This window comes from Acartia tonsa, chromosome 10, assembly GCF_053477335.1.
Source record: "Acartia tonsa isolate MP-2025a chromosome 10, ASM5347733v1, whole genome shotgun sequence".
NCBI lineage: Eukaryota > Metazoa > Arthropoda > Copepoda > Calanoida > Acartiidae > Acartia > Acartia tonsa.
Window position 1 is genome coordinate 7,792,461 of NC_137269.1, and position 20,560 is coordinate 7,813,020.

A 20,560-nucleotide genomic window follows, 5' to 3' on the forward strand; every position below is an offset into this window, starting at 1 on the left:
GATTAAATTTCTATACAGTTTTATTACTGCCTATTCGTAAGATGAAATTCTTATTCATTTTATTAGTTGGCTGGTGTAAAAACCAATAATTTTATTTTACAGAAGAGGTAATTTTGTTTAACATCATCTTAATATCAGCTTTCATCAAATGTTTTTGCTGTGCTTGTTGCTGTGCTTTGCCAGGGCTCGTCAGCCGTGCGTCAGCTGCCTGTGAGCCTCAAGGAAATCATCCTTTTACAATTTTAAAAACCAACTAGAAGTCTAAACCTGACCCAAAAATTGCACTCCCTATTTTTAATCACAAAGTCATTAAACTGGTTTCAATTTGACGCTTAGTCACGGCTGTTATGCGGCAGCTGAGCCCTGTATTTTGCATAGGAAGGAATAACCAGCCTGATGTCAGCTTGTCAACAAGGACTCGAACATGAGGTCAGAGAAATTCTCAGAAGAAAACCATCAATTCTTTACTTCAAGGAATAGTACAATTAAAATAGAAATAAAAATCAAATTTTTGTATAGTCCCTTTCATGGCAACGCCTCTTAAGGGGCGTTTCGTCTTATTTCACATTGGCTTTTGATAGGTTTTATTAGGTTAGGTTAGGTTAAGTTGGGTTAGGTGATAGCCCGCAGGGTTAAAGCCCCCTGCGGGACTAGAAATAGGGAAAAAGCTACTGTGAAAATATGACGAAACACCTCTTAAAAGGACTCTCCACAGAAAAATCAACTTTGGATTTTTGAAAATCTAACCTGAAACTATTATTCTCTGTTCAATTTTAGGCATTTTTTGTTTTTGTGGCATCGCGATCGAAGCCCTTTGAAAATTTTGTCCGCCGCCTATTTGTACTGCCGCTATAACAATATATACTACACTTTCCTCCACTCAATATGTGTTTGCCGCTAAAGAACATTTGCTCCATTGCAACCGGCCGCTCTACGATTTATCCTCTTCCTTGACTGGACAATCCTGCCGCCTCCATTTTGTGTTCGCCTCCGCCAAATATAACTATCTTTTGCCGCAGTTGCCGCATTCATCGCCCTTCTCCGCCGCTACTCCGCTATACATTGCGTACGTAGCTATACACAACACCCCCAGCCTCCATTTAATTTCTGAAAAAGCGACGTACAGCGAAGTAGCGGCGGAGAAGGGCGATGAATGCGGCAACGGCGGCAAAAATAGAAGCTAAAAATCACTAAAGCAGCACAAATTAAATGGCGGGAGGATTCACTTAAAGGAGGTAAAAAATTTCAAAGGGCTTCGATCGCGATGCCACAAAAACAAAAAATGCCTAAAATTGAACAGAGAATAATAATTTCAGGTTAGATTTTCAAAAATCTAAAGTTGATTTTTCTGTGGAGAGTCCTTTTAAGAGGTGTTGCTACGAAAGGGACTATACTCGTAAATTCTTTACTTCGAGGAATAGTACAATAAATATATAAATGAATAATAAATTTGGGTATAGTACCTTTTGTGGCAACGCCTCTTTAGGGGTGTTTCGTAGTATTTTCACAGTAGCTTGTGATAGGTTATTAAAGGTTAGGTTAGGTGATTGCCCCGCAGGATTAGAGCCAACCGCAGGGGCTAGAAATAGGGGAAAAGCTACTGTGAAATTACGACGAAACGCCCTTTAAGAGGCGTTGCCACGAAAGGGACTATACCCGTAAATTTTTAAATAGTGTGTATCTCATAAACAAAGCTTAGGTAAGTTTTACAGAAATTTTTATACAATGTGATCCTTTAAGAAACATCACTATTTATAACTAGAAAACTAGCGGCTGCGCCTCTAGCATTTAGGGGCTCTCGTTCGAAGGGATACGGAAGGGCAGAAAAATAGCTTAAAACTAAAACCAGATATATTTATGAAATTAAATTGCCTAAAACCATCTCAGGGCATATACAAAGCTTCCTTCTAAAGTAGAACCATATCGGTTCAATGGTTAGCAAGATCCTTTGCTCCAAACAAAAAAGCTTAGTACATTATATAAAAGGATTGCCTAAAACCATCTCAGGGTCTATACTAAGCTTCCCTCTAAAGGAGAACCATATCGGTTCGGTGGTTAGCAAGATCCTTTGCTCCAAACAAAAAAGCTTAGTACTTTATATAATAACTAGCGGATTCGCCCTTAGCCTATAGGGGCTTCGCCCCAAGAGGTAATTCAAAAAAAGAATTAAGTTTCTCTGGTAATGCGACCACTAATTTCAAATTAATTTTTAAACAAAAAAATGAGAGGGATATTTTGTGGGGGGAGGGGGTTTCACAACCCCCAAGAAATTTGCCTAAAACCACCATAGGATCAGTAGGTATATTATCTGAAGAGTAGAATCCAATCGTTTCAGTGGTTACCGATATCTTAAGGGACAAACAGACGGACGGACAGAGGGACGGACAGATAGACGGACGGACGGACAGACAAACAAACATCCTGTTACTTTAGCAATAGGATACATATATTCTTATTGAACTATTATGACTGATTAGGACCGAACAGGAAAGACGGCCATGCATTACTGTGCAGAAAATCAAAATACAACATGTGCTGATCAAATAATAGCCTGTGACAGGTAGGAAAACAAGGGAAAAGGAAATGTGATCCTGACAAAAATTTTAATACAAAATTTCCCCACAACCCCCTTCTATTTATTAACCCCCCCCCCCCCCTTCTTACCCACTCCCCTTAAGTTACCTAAAAAAAAAGTTTTACTCCAACTTTACTCCAACAAAATATTAAATTTTGTGGCATTTTCTATTGGAATTAATTGGCTATAATTGCGTATAAACAAGGATGACAACAATCATAAGTAGGGAAGCAAAAAAATCTGGCAAATATTCGGTAGCCATGAAAAAATGAAGAAGAAAAAGAGAAAAAAATATATTAAGAATGTCAGAAAAAGACTAAATCATTCAAAATAAAAAAAATCGTTTGTTGCATGACCTACAACAGTTCGACAGGCAGTTGTATATTGGATACTGAAAACAATTGAGATGTGATGATATCTGTAAAAAGAAAGAATAAACATTAACCCCCCCCCCTACTATCCTATTTGCTATTTTGTAAACTATAAGATAATTTGTAACCATTACATTCACACAAATAAAATGATAGGCGAAACTCTTTAGGGAAGGGGGGATGATTTAATACTCCCCCCCCCCCGAAATAGGGTTAAATAATCATGGAATGATTAATTTTAGGAGTATACTGGATAAGAAGGACAATGATGGAATAACAGCGCTGCAGCTGAGCGTGATGACCGGCAACCTGTCCATGATCAAGTTCCTGCTCTCACACAAAGCTGATATTATGACAGTTGACAAGGTGGGTGTTTTATAGTATTGCATTGAAACCAAATAATATCCACTGGATAAGAGATGTTTCTCTGTCATACTGAGAAATCATGTTCAGCATCGTATTACAGACAATTTTCTATAAATATCAAGTAAAAACAATAAAATTAATACCAGTTCTTAAATTAATTCGGGCCTTCAGTCCCTCGGGGGGCAAACACAACTGGTTTTACTATAATAATTTTTAAAAGCGAAGCTTTTCTATAATTAGGGTAATTAGGGTTGGCCCGTCCGTCCATAACGGATAGCTTTTTTTGTTAATTTAGGCATGTTAGAATTGTAAATCGATTTCAAACTTTGCATAATACAATATTATAAAGCGAAACAACTCTGTAATCAAGTCCTAAAAACGTAAGTATGTCCATAAACATTATTCTGTATCAAGCATTTTTCAACAAATTTACATACAATTTGGCTTCGACTCTTATACATTTACATTCTGCTTATTCAGTTCTGACACTATACAAGTGTTAATGTCCGTTTGTCCTACCGTTTGAGAGCTTCGCTTTTTTGGATGTTGTCATTTGATTTAATTTCTGCGGATTGCTGTCTGTATTACAATGCGATAAATAATTTTAAACAAGGACAATTATGTCCCTAGATGAATAGACAAAAGTTAGAACAAAAGGATGACAACTTCCATGAGCAGCGAAGCATAAAAAATTATGGAATTACCATACGGACTTAATGAGTTAAAAACAAATGTTCAATTGTCATAACAAGGAAATGAAAGAGAGGGGATATTTCAAGCATGACCGACAGAAGGACGTACAAAACATTGTATTTATTAGATGTACATTAAGATATATAAGTTTTCCGGAACTTTAAAGTTAGGGGGAGATTTGAAATCTGCATCAAATTTTGAGGATTTTTTATAAAATTCGTTTTTTCTATAATTCTTTATCTAAAAGCGGAAATGCAATTTAAGTTAATTAATTTTGGCATCTGTGGTTGGTAGATTTAAAAAATCTGCGCTCTGATTGGATGGCGTACATCTTTCAACCAATTAGAGCGCAGGTAGTTTAAAATCCACCTATCCTATTGGTCAAAATTAAGTAACTTAAAATGCATTTCCGCTTTTAGATAAAGAATTTTACAAAAAACGAATTTTATAAAAAAAAAATCCTTAAAATTTGATGCGGACTTCAAATCTCCCCCTAACATTAAAATTCCGGAAAACTTATATATCTTAATGTGCACATGTCCTAGGAAAAAATCAAAAGAAGAGAAAAAATTACCTATTGATGCAAATATTAAAATGTTAAATGAAAGTGACTGTCAGTGACAAATAACTAGGTAGACATACAAACATACTTGGTCAAATGATAGTAAAGCCATCAAAATATAATTAGAAAATTATGTCGATGACATGGAATTGAGTGGTCATGATTCAATTACATTATTGACTAATATTTGTTTTGATTTTTTTAAAGCGAATATTTCTATGAATATGGTCTGTACGTTCGTCTATTTCGAAATGTTGATGGTTCTTGTAACAGTTAGGTATAATATAATCATCCTTTTTTAAAATCATTCCTATGACAACCAGGCACGATTGTATTAGAAAAGCATATTTATAATCAAATTCTTAAAACCAAACATATTTCCTTAAACAAAATCAAATTATGAATTCATATTTCAAAAATATTTTTGTGGAAGCTATTTATAACAAGGATGACAACATCCATAAAAGCGAAGCACTGAAACGGTAGGACAAACGGACATTAACACCTGTATAGTGTCTGAACTGAATAATCAGAATATAAAAGTATAAGAGTCGACGCAAAATTGTATGTAAATTTGTTGAAAAACTGCTTGATACAGGATAATGTTTATGGACATACTTACATTTTTAGGACTTGATTATAGAGTTGCTTCGCTTATAATATTGTTCTTTGTTGTCACAGGAATCAATATACCAAAAATCAGATCAAACGGATAATTAGTTCACATAAAAATTTGCTTTTAAAAAAGTAGAAAAATCAACATGTTTAAAATGAACGTACGGACATTCTGGTAATGATTATAGAGTTGCTACGCTTTCTAAATCGTACCTAACTACTACAGTAATCATCAAGTTTGAAATCGATAGGACAATTCTAACATGCCTAAATTAACGAATAAAAGATATCTATCTCGGACGGACGGACGTACGGACCGACCCTAATTATAGAAAAGCTTCGCTTTTAAAAATGACGTCATAATGGCCTACCATTGACCAATTTAAATGTATACTGACCTGATATTGGTAATTTAGTCTGTGTATTGGCCTCTCATTGTTCACTTGTACTGTATAACCTAAAAAGCTTTATTTTTGTGTTTTGTAGGATGGACATTCTCTGTTTCATTGGGCAGTTGTTTGTGGTAAAACAGAAGTTCTAGATGCTCTATTCATGGCGGGTGCACAGGTACTCATATCTTAAGGACGTCTAAGCTTTTTTTTTTTTGGGGGGGGGATGGGGAAAGAGAGGTTCTTTTAGGAAGGGAACCTCTTAATACCCCCCCCCCCTCCTTTAGACGTCCTTGTTATACCTAGGTGAGTCGGGAAACACCCACCTGCTCAGTGGCAGAAGTAATTTTGTCACCACTTCCATTTTGATTAAAAGGTCCATGTTTTATTGGCAGCACTGGCAGTGGCAACGCTAAATGACTCAAATTGCAGCTCAGTGTTAGGCATTTAACCATGAAATAAAATATTAGAAATCTTTGAATTTTTTAATTAATACCCAAAGTGACAAAAACTGTTTTGTTGTAAATTTGTCAATGATTAAGAATTGTTATAAGCAATTATTTCTTTTGTTGTTATAATGGATGTAGAATATACGTGGATATCATGACTGGGGCAAATTTTTCAATTTATGTTGCTATTTCTATTCATATTCATAGGCCAGTTCGTTCATCCAGTAGTCCAGGAATGGCGGTGCAGAGAAGATATCGTTATTTTAGCCCGCTACAAGTTTTACTTTATTAGAGTGTATGATAATCTGGTGTAAGATCCAAGTGATAATAAATCCATTTTAGGTTTCAGTACAAGACAACCACGGAGCCCATACTATACATTATTGTAGGTTTCAGTACAAGACAACCATGGAGTCCATACTATACACTATTGTAGGTTTCAGTACAAGACAACCATGGAGCTCATACTATACATTATTGTAGGTTTCAGTACAAGACAACCATGGAGCCCATCCTATACATTATTGTAGGTTTCAGTACAAGACAACCACGGAGCCCATCCTATACATTATGCCGCTCAAATGTGCAATCCATTTCAAGAAAACAATCACAGGTTATCATATATTTCTATGCCCCAAGAGGCCTCTATGGAATCATGGGGGGGGGGCGGTTAAAAATAGTTTTAAAAATTCCCTTGACCTTTAAGAAGCTTTACTGTTAAGGAGAACCATATCTATTCAGCGGTTAGCGAGATCCTCGATACAGACAATAAAAAGCTTACTACTTTATATAATATGACTAGCGGCTTCGCCCCTAATCTTCCTCTATGGCAGTTGAGGGGAGTTGAATCCTAAAACCCTTTTTTAATTTAGATTTTAAAAAAGTAAAAAAATTAGGAGGTGGGGGGGGGGGGTTGCCAAAGAAACCACACTTTAGTTTTATAAAAATGAAAAAAATAATTTGTGGGGGGGAATTTTTTCTAGGGGCGATTTCTCTTGGGAGGGTGGTACCCTTTCCCAAAATAGTTTTAAACCTTCCCTGGTCTATAAGAAGCTACCCTATTAAGGAGAACCCGATCGGTTCAGCGGTAACCGAGATCCTTCTTATAATTTCTTATGCATCTAACAAACATCCAAAAAAAAATTACAATTATTACTTCATCATACTACCTGTAAAAACAGCAGATCCTGCTAGCTATAGAGTGAAGTTTTATACCAGTGTGTGTGTAAAAAAACATTAAATACCATTCTAGGATGAAAATATTGCATAAATGTTTTTAAAAACGAAGCTTTTCTACAATTAGGGTCGGTACGTCCGTCCGTCCGTCCGTCACAAACGGATAGCTTTTTTCGTTAATTTAAACAGGTTTGAATTGTCCTATCGATTCCAAACTTTGCATGATGATTCCTGTAGTATTAAGGTACAGTTTAGAAAGCGTAGCAACTTTATAATCATTACAAGAATGTCCGTACGAACATTTTAAACATGTTTATTTTTTTACTTTTTTAATAACAATTTTTTATATGATATAATCATCCGATTGATCTGATTTTTTGATTACTGATTCTTATTACAATAAGGTACAATATTATAAGCGAAGCAACTCTATAATAAAGTCCTAAAAATGTCAGTAAGTCCTCAAACAGTATTCTGCATTTAAGAAGTTTGCAAAAAAAATTACATATATTTTTGTCAAACCTTATATTTTCATATTTTGTATATTTAGTTCTGACACTCAACAAAAGTTAATGTTCGTCTGTCATATCATTTCAGAGCTTCGATTTTATGGATGTTGTCACCCTTGTTTTATATATATTTTATTGTAGGATTATCCAAATATTAAGCATCATCTAATATTTAAACTCCTCATGTCCTTATTAGCAAATAAAACTTAGTTTTCTTTATAACATGGAATTTAAATTTATTTGTAAAAATTTCTGTAGCGAAGCTATTCTGTTATTCACTTAGCCTGTCCGTCCGTATGTCAGTTAGTCCGTCACTCAGTCGTTCATTAAAGTTGTTTTTCTCAGCTGCTATTCAAGGTAGAAGTTTTTGTTTGAATGTTCCCTATACCAATGAATATCAAGTATGTAATTTACTTTGTCAGTCAGTCAGTCCTGTCGGATACACATTTAGCCGGTTACTGGATATCCGGCTGATTTCAAATGCCGGATAACCGGATATTTAAGTAGCAAAAAAATCCTCATAATCTGGTGTTATTATATGGCCGGTTACCCGCTGACCGCCGGCTGCTGTTGCCGTAAAAAATATTTACTACTATTTACTATATAATACTTACATTTTAAGGACTTGATATAGAGATTCTTCGCTTATAATATTGTACCTTATTGTAATAGGAATCAGTACTCCAAATATCAGAACAATCGGATGATTATATCATATGAAAAATTGTCATTAAAAAGTTTAAATCAACATGTTTAAAATGGACGTACGGACATTTTGGTAACGATTATAGAGTTGCTATGCTTTCTAAATCGTACCTAACTACTACAGGAATCATCATGCAAAGTTTAAAATCGATAGGACAATTCTAACATGCCTAAATTAACGAAAAAAAAACTATTCGAACGGACGGACGGACCGACCCTAGTCATAGAAAAGCTTTGCTTAAAAAAATTTACACAATTATTGAGTATAGATGTTAGATATAGTAATACGATGAACAATTTAATGTCGGATACTTTTCAACTTTTAACTTAAATATTTTATTAGTTATAAATTAATATCATAACATTCTTAAAATTTAAGGATTGGCCTTGTCTGCTTGAGAAAACTATTGTCCTTCGGAGTAAACGCTGATGTAGAGGACGGGGTGGGGAGATCACCCCTGCAATGGGCAGCTTCTGCAGGTATATAGACAAGGGGGGGGGGATATCAAATCTGAAGGTAAGTAGATAGGGGTGGGAAGTTCCAATCTGTAGGTATGTAGACAAGGGGGGGGGGGATATCCAATCTGCAGGTATGTAGACAAGGGGGGGGGGGAGATCCAATCTGCAGGTATGTAGACAAGGAGGTGGAGAATATCCAATCTGCAGGTATGTAGATAGGGGTGGGAAGATCCAATCTACAGGTATGTAGACAAGGGGGGGGGGTATCCAATCTGCAGGTATGCAACGGGCAGAATCTGCAGGTATATCATGCAATGAGCCCTTAACAGGCAGGCGGTTGGCGGATAATCTATGGCAGATTTAACAGGAGTCAATCAGAAATTGTTGGAGATTTGGAGAGTCAGTACATGAAAAATTATACCTGGTACATGAAATTGACTTGGACACCTATATATCATATTGTTTTGTTTAGTCTATCATATTATACTATTTTTGGCATAATAAAATGCTTTGAAGTCGAAAAAATAATTTTTAATACTTAACTGAATAAGAAGCGCTGAAAAAAGTCATATGTGACGTCACAACAAAGGAGGGATGAGAGGTGAAGTGGGAAAGGACACCCCTTAAAAAGACGTCACACCTGACACTTTCCAGCACTTCCTGGTTAACCCAGTCAGGTTGTCTGGCATCCTGTATCCACCAGGATGGAGATTTAAAAAATAACTCTCATGCAGTTATAAGTAATAACCAGATTTCAAATGTTAATTTGTTGTATCATTTACAATAAAAAATGGGATAGAAAAAGCTGCAGACTTTACATTTAAATGACCCCTCCCTCCCACTTTTTATCTGGGCTCGACAGATGCGCGTCAGCCACCTGTAAGCCTCAGGAAAATCAACCTTTTACAATAGTAAAATCATTTAAAAGTCTAAATCTGACGCAAAAAATGCAATCCAGCTTTTCAAACAATTTTTCAAAGCATTCAAACGGGTTTAAATTTGAGTCTTCGTCGCGACTGACGCGCAGCTGCCAAGCCCTGCTTTTTATTCCAGGTTCTACTGATGCGCTGTTGGCCTTGATAAATCGGGGAGCTGATATCACTAAAGTTGACCGCAATGGTCTGACCGCTCTCCACTGCGCGGCTTCTAGGAATTCAGCAATTTTATACGCACATAGGATTTATAATTTCCAAGAAAAACCATTTTATAAAACTATAATTATGGATAGGTCATTCCACTTGGTACAGTGAAGTTTTAGATTATGCAATAAGTAAAAATATTACCATCTTTCAAATAAACTATTTTGGGTGCTAACCCTCTATAGGCTAGAGGCAAAGCCAATGGTTTACCAAAAATGCTACTTTTTACAAAAATAAGGTTGACAACATCCATAAAAGCGAAGCTCTGAAACGGTAGGAAAAACGAACATTAACACTTGTAGAGTGTCCGAACTAAATAATCAGGATATAAATGTATAAAAGTTGAAACAGAATTGTAAGTAAATTTGCTGAAAAACTTCTTAAATACAGGATATTGTTTAGGGACATACTTACATTTTTAGAACTTGATTATAGAGATACTTCGCTTTTAAAAGTGTACTTTATTGTCCTGGGAATCAGTATTTCAAAAATCAGAACAATTAGATGATTTTATCTAGGGTTGGGCCGGATATCCGGTTTGGCCGGTTATCCGGCCGGATATCCGGCCATTTTCAATATCCGGCCGGATACCGGATATTAAAACTATCCGGTTACAGGAAATCCGGCTGATTCTTGACGCCGGATATCCGGTTATCCGGCCGGATATCCGGTAATTTGCCGGATATCGAACGTTGACCAGATATCCGGCCGGAATCGGATATCCGGCATTATAAATCAGCCGGATATCCGGTATCCGGCCAAAAAAGTATCCGGCCCAACCCTAATTTTATCACTTAAAAATTTGTTGGTAAAAAAGTTAAGAATCAACATGCTTAAAATGGACGTACGGACATTCTAGCAACGATTATAGAATTGCTACGCTTCCTAAATCCTACCTAACCACTATAGGAATCACCATGCAAAATTTGGAATTTTGAAAAGCTTTTAAAAATATCAAATTTCTCCGCTACCTAAAAGTATAATTGTCCTTTTATTATTCTATTTCAAGATTTACAATTATAGTGCAAATGTTCCTAATAAATTGCTTAAAATACCAGAGGTCATGCCGACTGTGTGAAAGATCTTGTAATGCTGTGTAATGCTGACGTTCATTGTAAGGTATTATTAGTTTTTGTAGCTGGACAAAATGTCCCCAAAAATCAGCCATGTAACGTCATAAAATCCATCTCTTTTTAGAGGTTTTCTTTCCCAATTCTCCCCTCATCTCTCTCATTTACATGACGTCACATGGCTGATTTTTGAGACGCTCTGTCCAGCTACAGTTATTGTATCAGTGTAGCTACTCTATAATTGGGTTTGTTATTATGTCTGTCCGTCCTTATAAAGATTGATATAAAATTATAATTTCTTTATTGATTTAGTGTAATCTAGAGGCTACCCTCCAGGAGCCCTCTTGGAGTACGGGGGGTAGGAGAAACGACCTTCCACCACTTTCATTTTTAGATTTTAACAGGGAAAGGAAAAGATATAAATCTTCCAGCATCTATGACAAGCTACACTGTAAAGCAAAACTGTTTCGGTTCAGCGGTTAGCGTTTGATTTTATATAAGGATGATTTTATAATTTATTTTTAAAAAATTTTGAAATGTTTTAACCTTATGTAAAAGATGTTTTATATTCTCTAGGGTTGGGCCGAATATTGATAAAAATGGCCCCATATCCTGCAAATTACCGGCATTATAATTCAGCCGGATATCCGGTATCCGGCCAAACCCTAATATTCTCTTTTATTATTGTGTCTATTTTTAGGACTTCAGTGGGTGCACGCCATTGGTATACGGAGTAGCTCTTGGTTACACAGAGGTCATTTTTAGATAGATAGATAGAGTTGCTCTTGGTTACACAGAGGTCATTTTTACATAGATAGATAGATAGAGTTGCTCTTGGTTACACAGAGGTCATTTTTACATAGATAGAGTTGCTCTTGGTTACACAGAGGTCATTTTTATATAGATAGATAGATAGAGTTGCTCTTGGTTACACAGAGGTCATTTTTACATAGATAGATAGATAGAGTTGCTCTTGGTTACACAGAGGTCATTTTTAGATAGATAGATAGATAGAGTTGCTCTTGGTTACACAGAGGTCATTTTTAGATAGATAGATAGATAGAGTTGCTCTTGGTTACACAGAGGTCATTTTCAAATAGATAGATAGATAGAGTTGCTCTTGGTTACACAGAGGTCATTTTTACATAGATAGATAGATAGAGTTGCTCTTGGTTACACAGAGGTCATTTTTAGATAGATAGATAGATAGAGTTGCTCTTGGTTACACAGAGGTCATTTTTAGATAGATAGATAGATAGAGTTGCTCTTGGTTACACAGAGGGAACCCGGTATTAGTGTCTTAGAAATTATCTTAGTGACGTAAAAAAAATAGGATGTGTCGATACTACTAGGATTTTTAAGAATTGTTAATAAAGGCCTGAAATCAAGATTTTTTGTGCTTTTAAAAGATATTAAAAATATTTCTAAAAATTCTACATTATTTTTGCTCACTTTTAAAAAACAAAATCAACTTTTTTTTATTTTTTTTTATAAAATTATCTTTCAAAATTGAAATAAGATCTATCAGCTGATATTGTACTTCTTACATAACTCAAGAGTTGACTTACAATGTGTAAATATTTTATAGATTATTTAGCAAAATAATAAAAAACCTATATGTAATTTCGTGATTAATAATTGGCTTAATCTTACATTAAACATTGAATGATTTTGAATAATTTTCAAATATTTGCTTTTATAATTATACTTATTGTATAAACACCTCATAAGTTAGCCAAAATGCTATATATTTTATCACATATGAGCTATTTTTAAGCCAGCTTTTTAGTCAAAATTTCAAACCAATAACAATTAAATCAAAAGATATTAGGTTAAAACTATATATAAACGAGAGTAAAGAAATAAGATATTGCTATCAACAACAACAAAAAAGGGTTTTGTCTAGTTTTTGGTAAAAATAACGCATATTTATCATTTTAAATTAAAGCTATCTTTTCAAGATTACATCTATAAAATCGTCTGTATTTTATAACTTATACCTGTTACCATGAAAAATCAATTGATTTTCCATAATAATTTTATTTCTATATTAAATTTAGAGACAGCTAATTTTTCTTTAAATATAATGAGATGTTTATCAGAAATTTTTAATTAAGCATAATAATGTATATATAAAAAAGACAATTACAAATAAAAACAAAACAATCAATTATTAGATTATTTATATCAATAAATTTAACGGAATTTGAACGTAATTGTTAAAAAAGCTAGCTTAAACAGTTTTGCCATTAAAAAATAACCTTCTTTATGAATGGTACATTCTAACAAGGGTAATGATATCCACTAGAGCAACATATTTAACAAATATGTCTTTAAATAATCAGTCTATTTAACAAATATCTTTTTAAAATGCATAAGTTATATTACCTTTCACAAGATTGTTTAGTCCTTTGACACTGTACATAATTATTATTTGATTGATCTATCCTTAATTTTTATTCATATTCAATTTTATTGTTTGTATATAATATTTAATACCTGTATTATGATACGGTTATTATTTTTTTTTGCTATGTTTTTATAAAATAATTATCTAAGCAAATGTTACCAATTCTTATAATTATCTGGCATTGAAAAGAATTACTTTCATTCGGTTGCTAAAAAGAGGAGAAAAAGAAATGTATTGAGTCAGATAGTAGCCTTAACCTGTACAGCTTTACATTTATTTCATAGATAAATTGAAATTAGATAAAATTATTAATTGATTTTAGATTATTAAACAAGACATGTTAGAATTATCCTATCAATTTCAAACTCTTCATGATGATTCCTATGACAGTTAGGTATAATTTAGAAAGCAACTCTATCATTGTTAACAGAAAGTCAGTACGTCCATTTAAAACATGCTTTGTGTGTTTTTTTGGCTGCTATTGAAGAAAGACAACTGAAATTTTTAGTGAAAATGTCTTTTAAGGGGTGTTTTAATGTATTTTTTTTACAGTAGCTTTTGATGGATTATTTTAGGTTAGGTTAGGTGATTGCCCTGCAGGGTTAGGAAAATGGCCCTGCATGGATAGAGCCCCCCCCCCCCCGCAGTGGCTAGAAATAGGATAAAATCTACTGTGAAAATACCAAGAAACGTCCCTTAAGAGGCATTGTCATGAAAGGGACTATACCCAAGATATATGTGCATCTACTTAACGACTTCCAAAATTTGAGGGTGCCCTCAAGTAATCACCACTTCCCCCCCCCCCTGCATCTACTCTATACATTATTTTGTCTGTCTGACTGTCGGTCATGCTTAAAAAACCTTATTGTTGGAGAAATGTTATTTTCATGACTGCTTTTTTAGATAGCCAGCTGTAAGTTTTAGTCAAGATACCTTATATTTATACAGATCTGCTCCATATATTTATTGTCTGTCTGTCTGACAGATATACTTAAAAGGACAATTTAGTTTTAAAAGAAAAAAATTTAAAAAATGTTGGTGGTTTTTTTTCTAAGCGCGTGAGGGTGCAGGTACCCTATCCTAAAATAGTTATAAACCTTCCCATGACCTATGACCTATGTCCCTGCAAAGGAGAAGCATATTAGTTAGGAAGATCCTTCCATATAAATAGACACACACACACAAACATTCTTTTACTTTGATATAAGGATTAGCATTTTGTTACTGTATCCTATTACTAGCGGCTACGCCTTAGAGGCCTCTTGGGGCACTTGAGGAAGAGAGAGTCCAATTTAATAAACCAATTTATTTTTCTAGATTTTAAAAGAAAAAGACAAACAAACAGACAAAGAGACAGACAAACAGACATCCTGTTACTTTATTATATCCTATTATATAAATTAGTAAGCTAAGCTTTTTTTGACTGTAGCAACGGATCTTGTTAACCGCTGAACCTAAAGGGTTCTTCTTTACAGTGAAGCTTATTATAGGTATAGAGAAGTTTATAACTATTTAGGAAGAGGGCTCTCCACTCTCCAAAAAAAATAACACCTAGAAAAAAAGTACCATCTCCGCAATTTTACTTCTTTATTTTAAAACTTAAATTGAAAATTGGAAGAATGAACTTTCCCCCTTACCACCCTAAAAGCTTCTAGTGATGTTACTGCTAGTGATAATACATTATAGTTTTTATCAACATAATATGCGGATTTTAAGAAAAATTTAATCAAATATGCAGACTTTTTTCAACCTTTTTTTGACAACATTTATTAGACATATTAGAATTATACTATTGATTTCAAATTTATGTGCAATTTCATTTAGACTTCAAAATTAATATTCTGCTTATTAAGTTCTGACACTCTAGCTATTGTGCGTTTGTTCTACCTTCTGATTTTTGTGCTTCGTTTTTATGGATGTTGTCATCCTTGTCTAGAAAATACAAATTAATTAATCTATGGTAGAAAGTACAGAGAGTATAAATTATTTCCTACATTTTCTTTATCAATTATCAATTATCAATCACCTCTATTATCCATCTCTTTTTTAGGGGTTACCTTTCCCACCTCCCCTCTAATCCCTCGTTTTTAGTTACGTCACTAAGATGATTTCTAAGACACTAATACCGGGTTCCACAGAGGTCATTTTTAGATAGATAGAGTTGCTCTTGGTTACTCAGAGGTCATTTTTACATTTCACGAGTATTCTATAAAACTTAGTCTCTATTCAACGCTAATATATAAGTGTTTCAAAAATCAGCCATGTGACGTCATAGATGATAGGAGAATTGGGAAAGAAAACCCCTAAAAAAGTGATGGATAATCCCTCATTTTTATGACGTCACATGGCTGATTTTTGAGACACTTTTTAAGATTAACAGCTAAATTATTTTTGGTTATATTAGTATATTATGCTTATTTTTTACAAAGACGCCAAAGCTTTTTATTTAAGGGGAAGGAAGGAAATGGAAAAGAGTGGGGATAAAAACAAAAAGGGTATGAAATATAAAAAAAAATACCTGAGGTGAATTCTTAAAAAACTTTGCCTCACTTTAATCAGTTTGCCCCGCTAAAATCAGTTTGCCTCACTAAAATTTTAGGGGTAGGGGGTGAAGGGCAGTTTTTTTGGGGGGGGTATTTTAAATTTGCACACTCAAAGTTTTTTCTATTAACATTTGCTATGCAAATCTTCTAAAACAGTTCATTTCAACCTTTTTATCACATTTGACCCCAAAATTATCATTGTTTATTTTCTAGGTAGTAAAGATTTTGATAGACTATGGTGCTAATCTTAATGAACAGGATAAACGAGGAAGAACACCTGCACATGCAGGGGCTGCTAAAGGTAGAAAGATAGATAGATAGACAAACAGACAGACAGACAAACAGACAGGCAGAAAGAAAGACGGGAAAGAGAGATATATAGATAGACAGACAGACAGAAAGACAAACAGACAGAAAGACAGATTGACAGACAGACTGACAGACTGACTGACAGTAAGGCATATGGGAAGATAGATAGACAGACATAAAGACAGACAGACAGAGAGAGAATGACAGACATAAAGATAGATTTGTATATATAAATAGATAGATATGTAGACAGACATACAGATTGACAGATACATAGATGTCTAATTGTTAGAAAAAATATTCCATGGCCTAACTTATTTGTGATTCACCAAATATTCACCAGGCCAACTTGACACAATCTTCCTACTGAGTCAAAGCCATGCTAATCTGTGGATAAGAAATCACAAGGGAAATATGCCTTTCCATGATGCATTCAAGTCAGAGAGAAAAGACCTTATAAGGTAAAATTTTTATTGATAGCGCTGCTACTCTATGACTAACTATGACCAACAACTTTTTAATTTACTAATTTACATCTTTGCTCATGCAATATTCGATCGTTATTGATACTAAAGACGTTAAAACTAAACCTCCAAAGAATCATATAAAGATTATGTATAGATCTTTGCTTACGAATCACAAACAAACCAAGTATTTTTAATTTTTTTTATGTTAGGTTTTGTTACATAAGGGTTAGAAAAGTCGGGTATAGTCCCTTTCGTGACATCGCACCTTAAGGGGCGATTCTTCGTATTTTTCACAGTAGATTTCCTCCTATTTCTAGCCCCTGCGGAGGTCTCTAACCCTGCGGCGCCAATTACCTAACCGTGTGGGGCAATCACCTAACCCATATAACCTAACCTAACCTAAAATAACCTATAAAAATCCATTTTAAAAATACGACAATTCGCCCTTTAAGGTGCGATGTCATGTCACGAAAGGGACTATTCCCGAAAAGTCTTTTTGTGCTAGAGAAATTTTTAGTGGAGGGGGGGGGGGAAGGTATCGGTCCATTTATAGGTATGAGTGAAAGTGCCGAAATATCTTATACTGGCAGCTCTCCCCCTTGAGGCATATAGAACACTTGAGTGAAGGAAGGGGGGGGGGGATAAAGAAGACCCTTAACCTTTGATTTTAAATTAAAAAGAAAATTTTTGGGGGGAGTCATATTTTCTTGGGAGGGTGTTGGTATCTTCCCCTAAAATAGCTAAAAACATTCGCTGGACGTACGAGAAGCTTCACTGCAATGAAGAACCATATCGGTCCATCGGTTGACAAAATCTTTTGGTGCACACTGACATACATCCTGTTACTTTAGATTTTTTCTGAGCATGGATATGAACGCAGTGATGTACGAGAATGGCGAGGATCAGATGCCACTTCATATAGGATAGTAATCTAAATTTAAAAAAAAAAAACGGTGCTTTTCCACCAAGTGCATGTCGAGCAACCCCTTTTTGATATTGAATTCAAATGAAAATAGGAGGGGGGGGGGGGGGAGATCCTTGCCTAAACCTGTGGTGCCTGGAAAAAACCAGAGCTTGATCTTTAAATCATTTTAGTGGTGATTTAGATCGGGGCGCGCCAAAATTTCAGCCAATAACAGCGCTGCATTTTTAAAATGGAGCGCTGTGATTGGCTGAAATTTTGGCGCGCCCCGATCTAAATCACCACTAAAATGATTTAAAGATCAAGCTCTGTACTTAATATCCTGATCTAAAGTACTAAACAAACAAAAGTGAAAAACTACCCATCCTCTTTTATTTTTAATTTATTTTTAAAACAGGGGGGAAGGATGTTATTTGTTACCCTAACCAGTACCTAGTATAAACTAACTAATCCTGACCTAAAGTTAAAAAGTATAGTATAGATAAATATATACAGATAACTACCTGCCCCCATTTTCCATGGACCTTTTAGTCTGATATTAAATTGTTTTCTGCTACTTGGATGCGTTAATATTCCCGATACTTTTGGTTGATTTTTAAAGACCCAATGTAGAGTTGGCACAAGGTCCTTGGGATTGGGACATGCAGTTATTGAACCCTTCCCCCCACTAGTGTTTTACTCTAAAATTTTACATTAGAGTAAAACACTAGAGGGAGAAAGGGTTAAATAACTGTATCTCCCCATCGCAACCGCCTTGTGCAACCTTTCTATTGGGTCATTGAAAATCAACCAATGGTGTCGCTTATATTAACACAGCCAAGTAGCAGAAAAAAATTTAGAAGCAGACAAAAGAGGTCTTTGAAAAAGGAAGGGAGGTAGTTGTTTGTATATACATCTATACTATAGATCTGTTTATTTTACCTTAAATTGTTTTCCAGGTGTAGGTTAGTCCCGCTGGGTGGTTAGGGTCCAATTAGAGCATTAGGCCCATAGTAGAAGCTAGTAAAAGTGGCGGCACAGATTATGACATAAAAAAAATTAACTAATGGGAGGCTAGTATACACTGTAATTGACCAATGGTAAAATCTATAGTGGCCTCTCATTGGTTGATTTTTTTGACGTCATAATCTGTACCGCCACTTTTACTAGCTTTCCCATATATAAAAATCGGCCTTCACATTTGTTTGCCGCCGCTTTGAAATTTAAATTACCTCCGCCCCCAGCTGCGAAGCACAACAGCCCAGACCTCTGCCAGATTCTTATTGATTTTGGTTGTGAGATAAACCCCCTCTGCAGATTTTCCAGCAGGAATGGTCACAATCCTATTATATAAAGTAGTAAGGTTTTTTGTCTCAAGCTTATTATCTCATTAACTACCAAACCAATTAGGTTCTCTATTTTAGTTAAGGTCTTACGATGGTTTTAGGTTATTATATTTTAAGATTCAAGTCTTGGGATGGATTTTAGCTACTTTTTCTCTGCCGCTTCAAGTTCAGAAACCCTATATGCTAGGGCAGTAGCCTCTAGTAATGGATATAGAATATACGTGGATATTATGACAGGGTAAAAATTGGCATAAATTTAGGTTTCTAACATGAACATCATTTATTGATCAGTTATGTTATCCAGTAGGAGGGGAAGGGATAAGGTAAAGAGGGTGTATTGAGGTGATCGCTACAAGTTTCACTATATTATTGTAAATGATAATCTGGTGTAAGATCCATGTATTAATAAATCAATTGTCACAATTTAATTGTCAAAAAGCGTAGATAAAAAAGCTCAAATTAAGCAATTTATGCAACAGCTAAACGAGTTTTTTTTTTATATTTCCTGACTAGGAAGAGATATCACTACTGGAAAAAATCAACCATCAAACTTCTTTCTAAAATTTCTTTTTAAAAGTGGAGGTGCGACAACACCGCTTCCCTCTTTCCCTCTTGAAAGCTTTTCGGGTTGCTAGAATTAAAGAAATATTTTTATCAAAATGAGGCAAAATATAGACTATTTTTTATCAAATTGGATTTTTCTAGTTTTAAGTACTATAATAATTAATTTTAACTTTATTGTAATAAAATTTAACATAATTGATATTTCTTTTTAAGTGTTATAAGAATTAGAAATAATTAGGTTCAATTTTATTGTGTATATAGTGTTCTTGACGTTAGCACTAGCTAAAATCATATGTTATAACTCACTTTGTCCGTGTGCTGTCTGTACGTCCAGAAATGGGATACCATGTTACTACGCACCTCAGGGCCTCTAGAGGCGTTTAAGGGGAGGGGGAAGGTGGTTGAATTTTATAACAAAATTTTTAATTTTAGTTTTGAAGAAAATTTTTTTTTTTTAAGGGGGGCAATTTTTTCTAGGGGCGATTTCTCTTAGTAGGTTTAGCGGTTAGCAAGATCCTTTGGTACAGGCAGGCAGATAAATATACAAACATCCTGTTACTTTTATAAAGACTAGCGGCTACGCCCCTAGAGGCCTCTAGTGGCACTTTAAATGTTTGGTTTTTGGGTTCAAGGGTCTACGATACCTATTTATGTAGCTTTCAAGTCTCTACGATACCTAACAATGTTGTATTGGAATCTGTCAGTGTTAAAACAAATCGATTTTTTTGGGATTTCTCTTGGGAGTGTGGTGGTACTGGTACCCTCCCCTAAAATAGTTATAAACCTTCCAGGGACTTATGAGAAGCTACCCTGCTAAGGAGAACCCGATCGGTTCAGCGGTTAGCGAGATCCTTCGGTACAAACATACAAACAAACAGACATCGTCATACTTTGTTTTATACATATAGATAATTTACTGTTTTGTGACTTATCCCGAGCAGT

At 34.8% G+C, this 20,560-nt stretch overlaps 1 protein-coding gene across 1 annotated transcript; it reads left to right on the forward strand.

Annotated features, from left to right (window-relative positions):
* The first annotated feature begins 396 nt into the window (after positions 1–396).
* LOC145330417 (ankyrin repeat domain-containing protein 55-like) lies at positions 397–17,734 on the forward strand. Its single transcript, XM_080175054.1, has 12 exons — positions 397–429; positions 2,478–2,560; positions 3,189–3,312; positions 5,669–5,749; positions 6,551–6,633; positions 8,790–8,890; positions 9,923–10,097; positions 11,067–11,127; positions 11,779–11,832; positions 16,245–16,332; positions 16,684–16,801; positions 17,659–17,734. Exons 1-12 carry the CDS (start codon positions 397–399, stop codon positions 17,732–17,734), a joined length of 1,077 nt encoding a protein of 358 aa, XP_080031180.1.
* Positions 17,735–20,560: the final 2,826 nt, after the last annotated feature.

What these genes read in the sequence shown, in the direction of transcription:
- LOC145330417 (XM_080175054.1), top strand. Translation starts at nt 397, where the DNA reads ATGTCAGCTTGTCAACAAGGACTCGAACATGAG. An exon ending in ATATTATGACAGTTGACAAG is followed by an intron (nt 3,313 to 5,668) that starts GTGGGTGTTTTA and finishes TGTGTTTTGTAG; the next exon opens with GATGGACATTCTCTGTTTCA. An exon ending in TATTCATGGCGGGTGCACAG is followed by an intron (nt 5,750 to 6,550) that starts GTACTCATATCT and finishes ACATTATTGTAG; the next exon opens with GTTTCAGTACAAGACAACCA.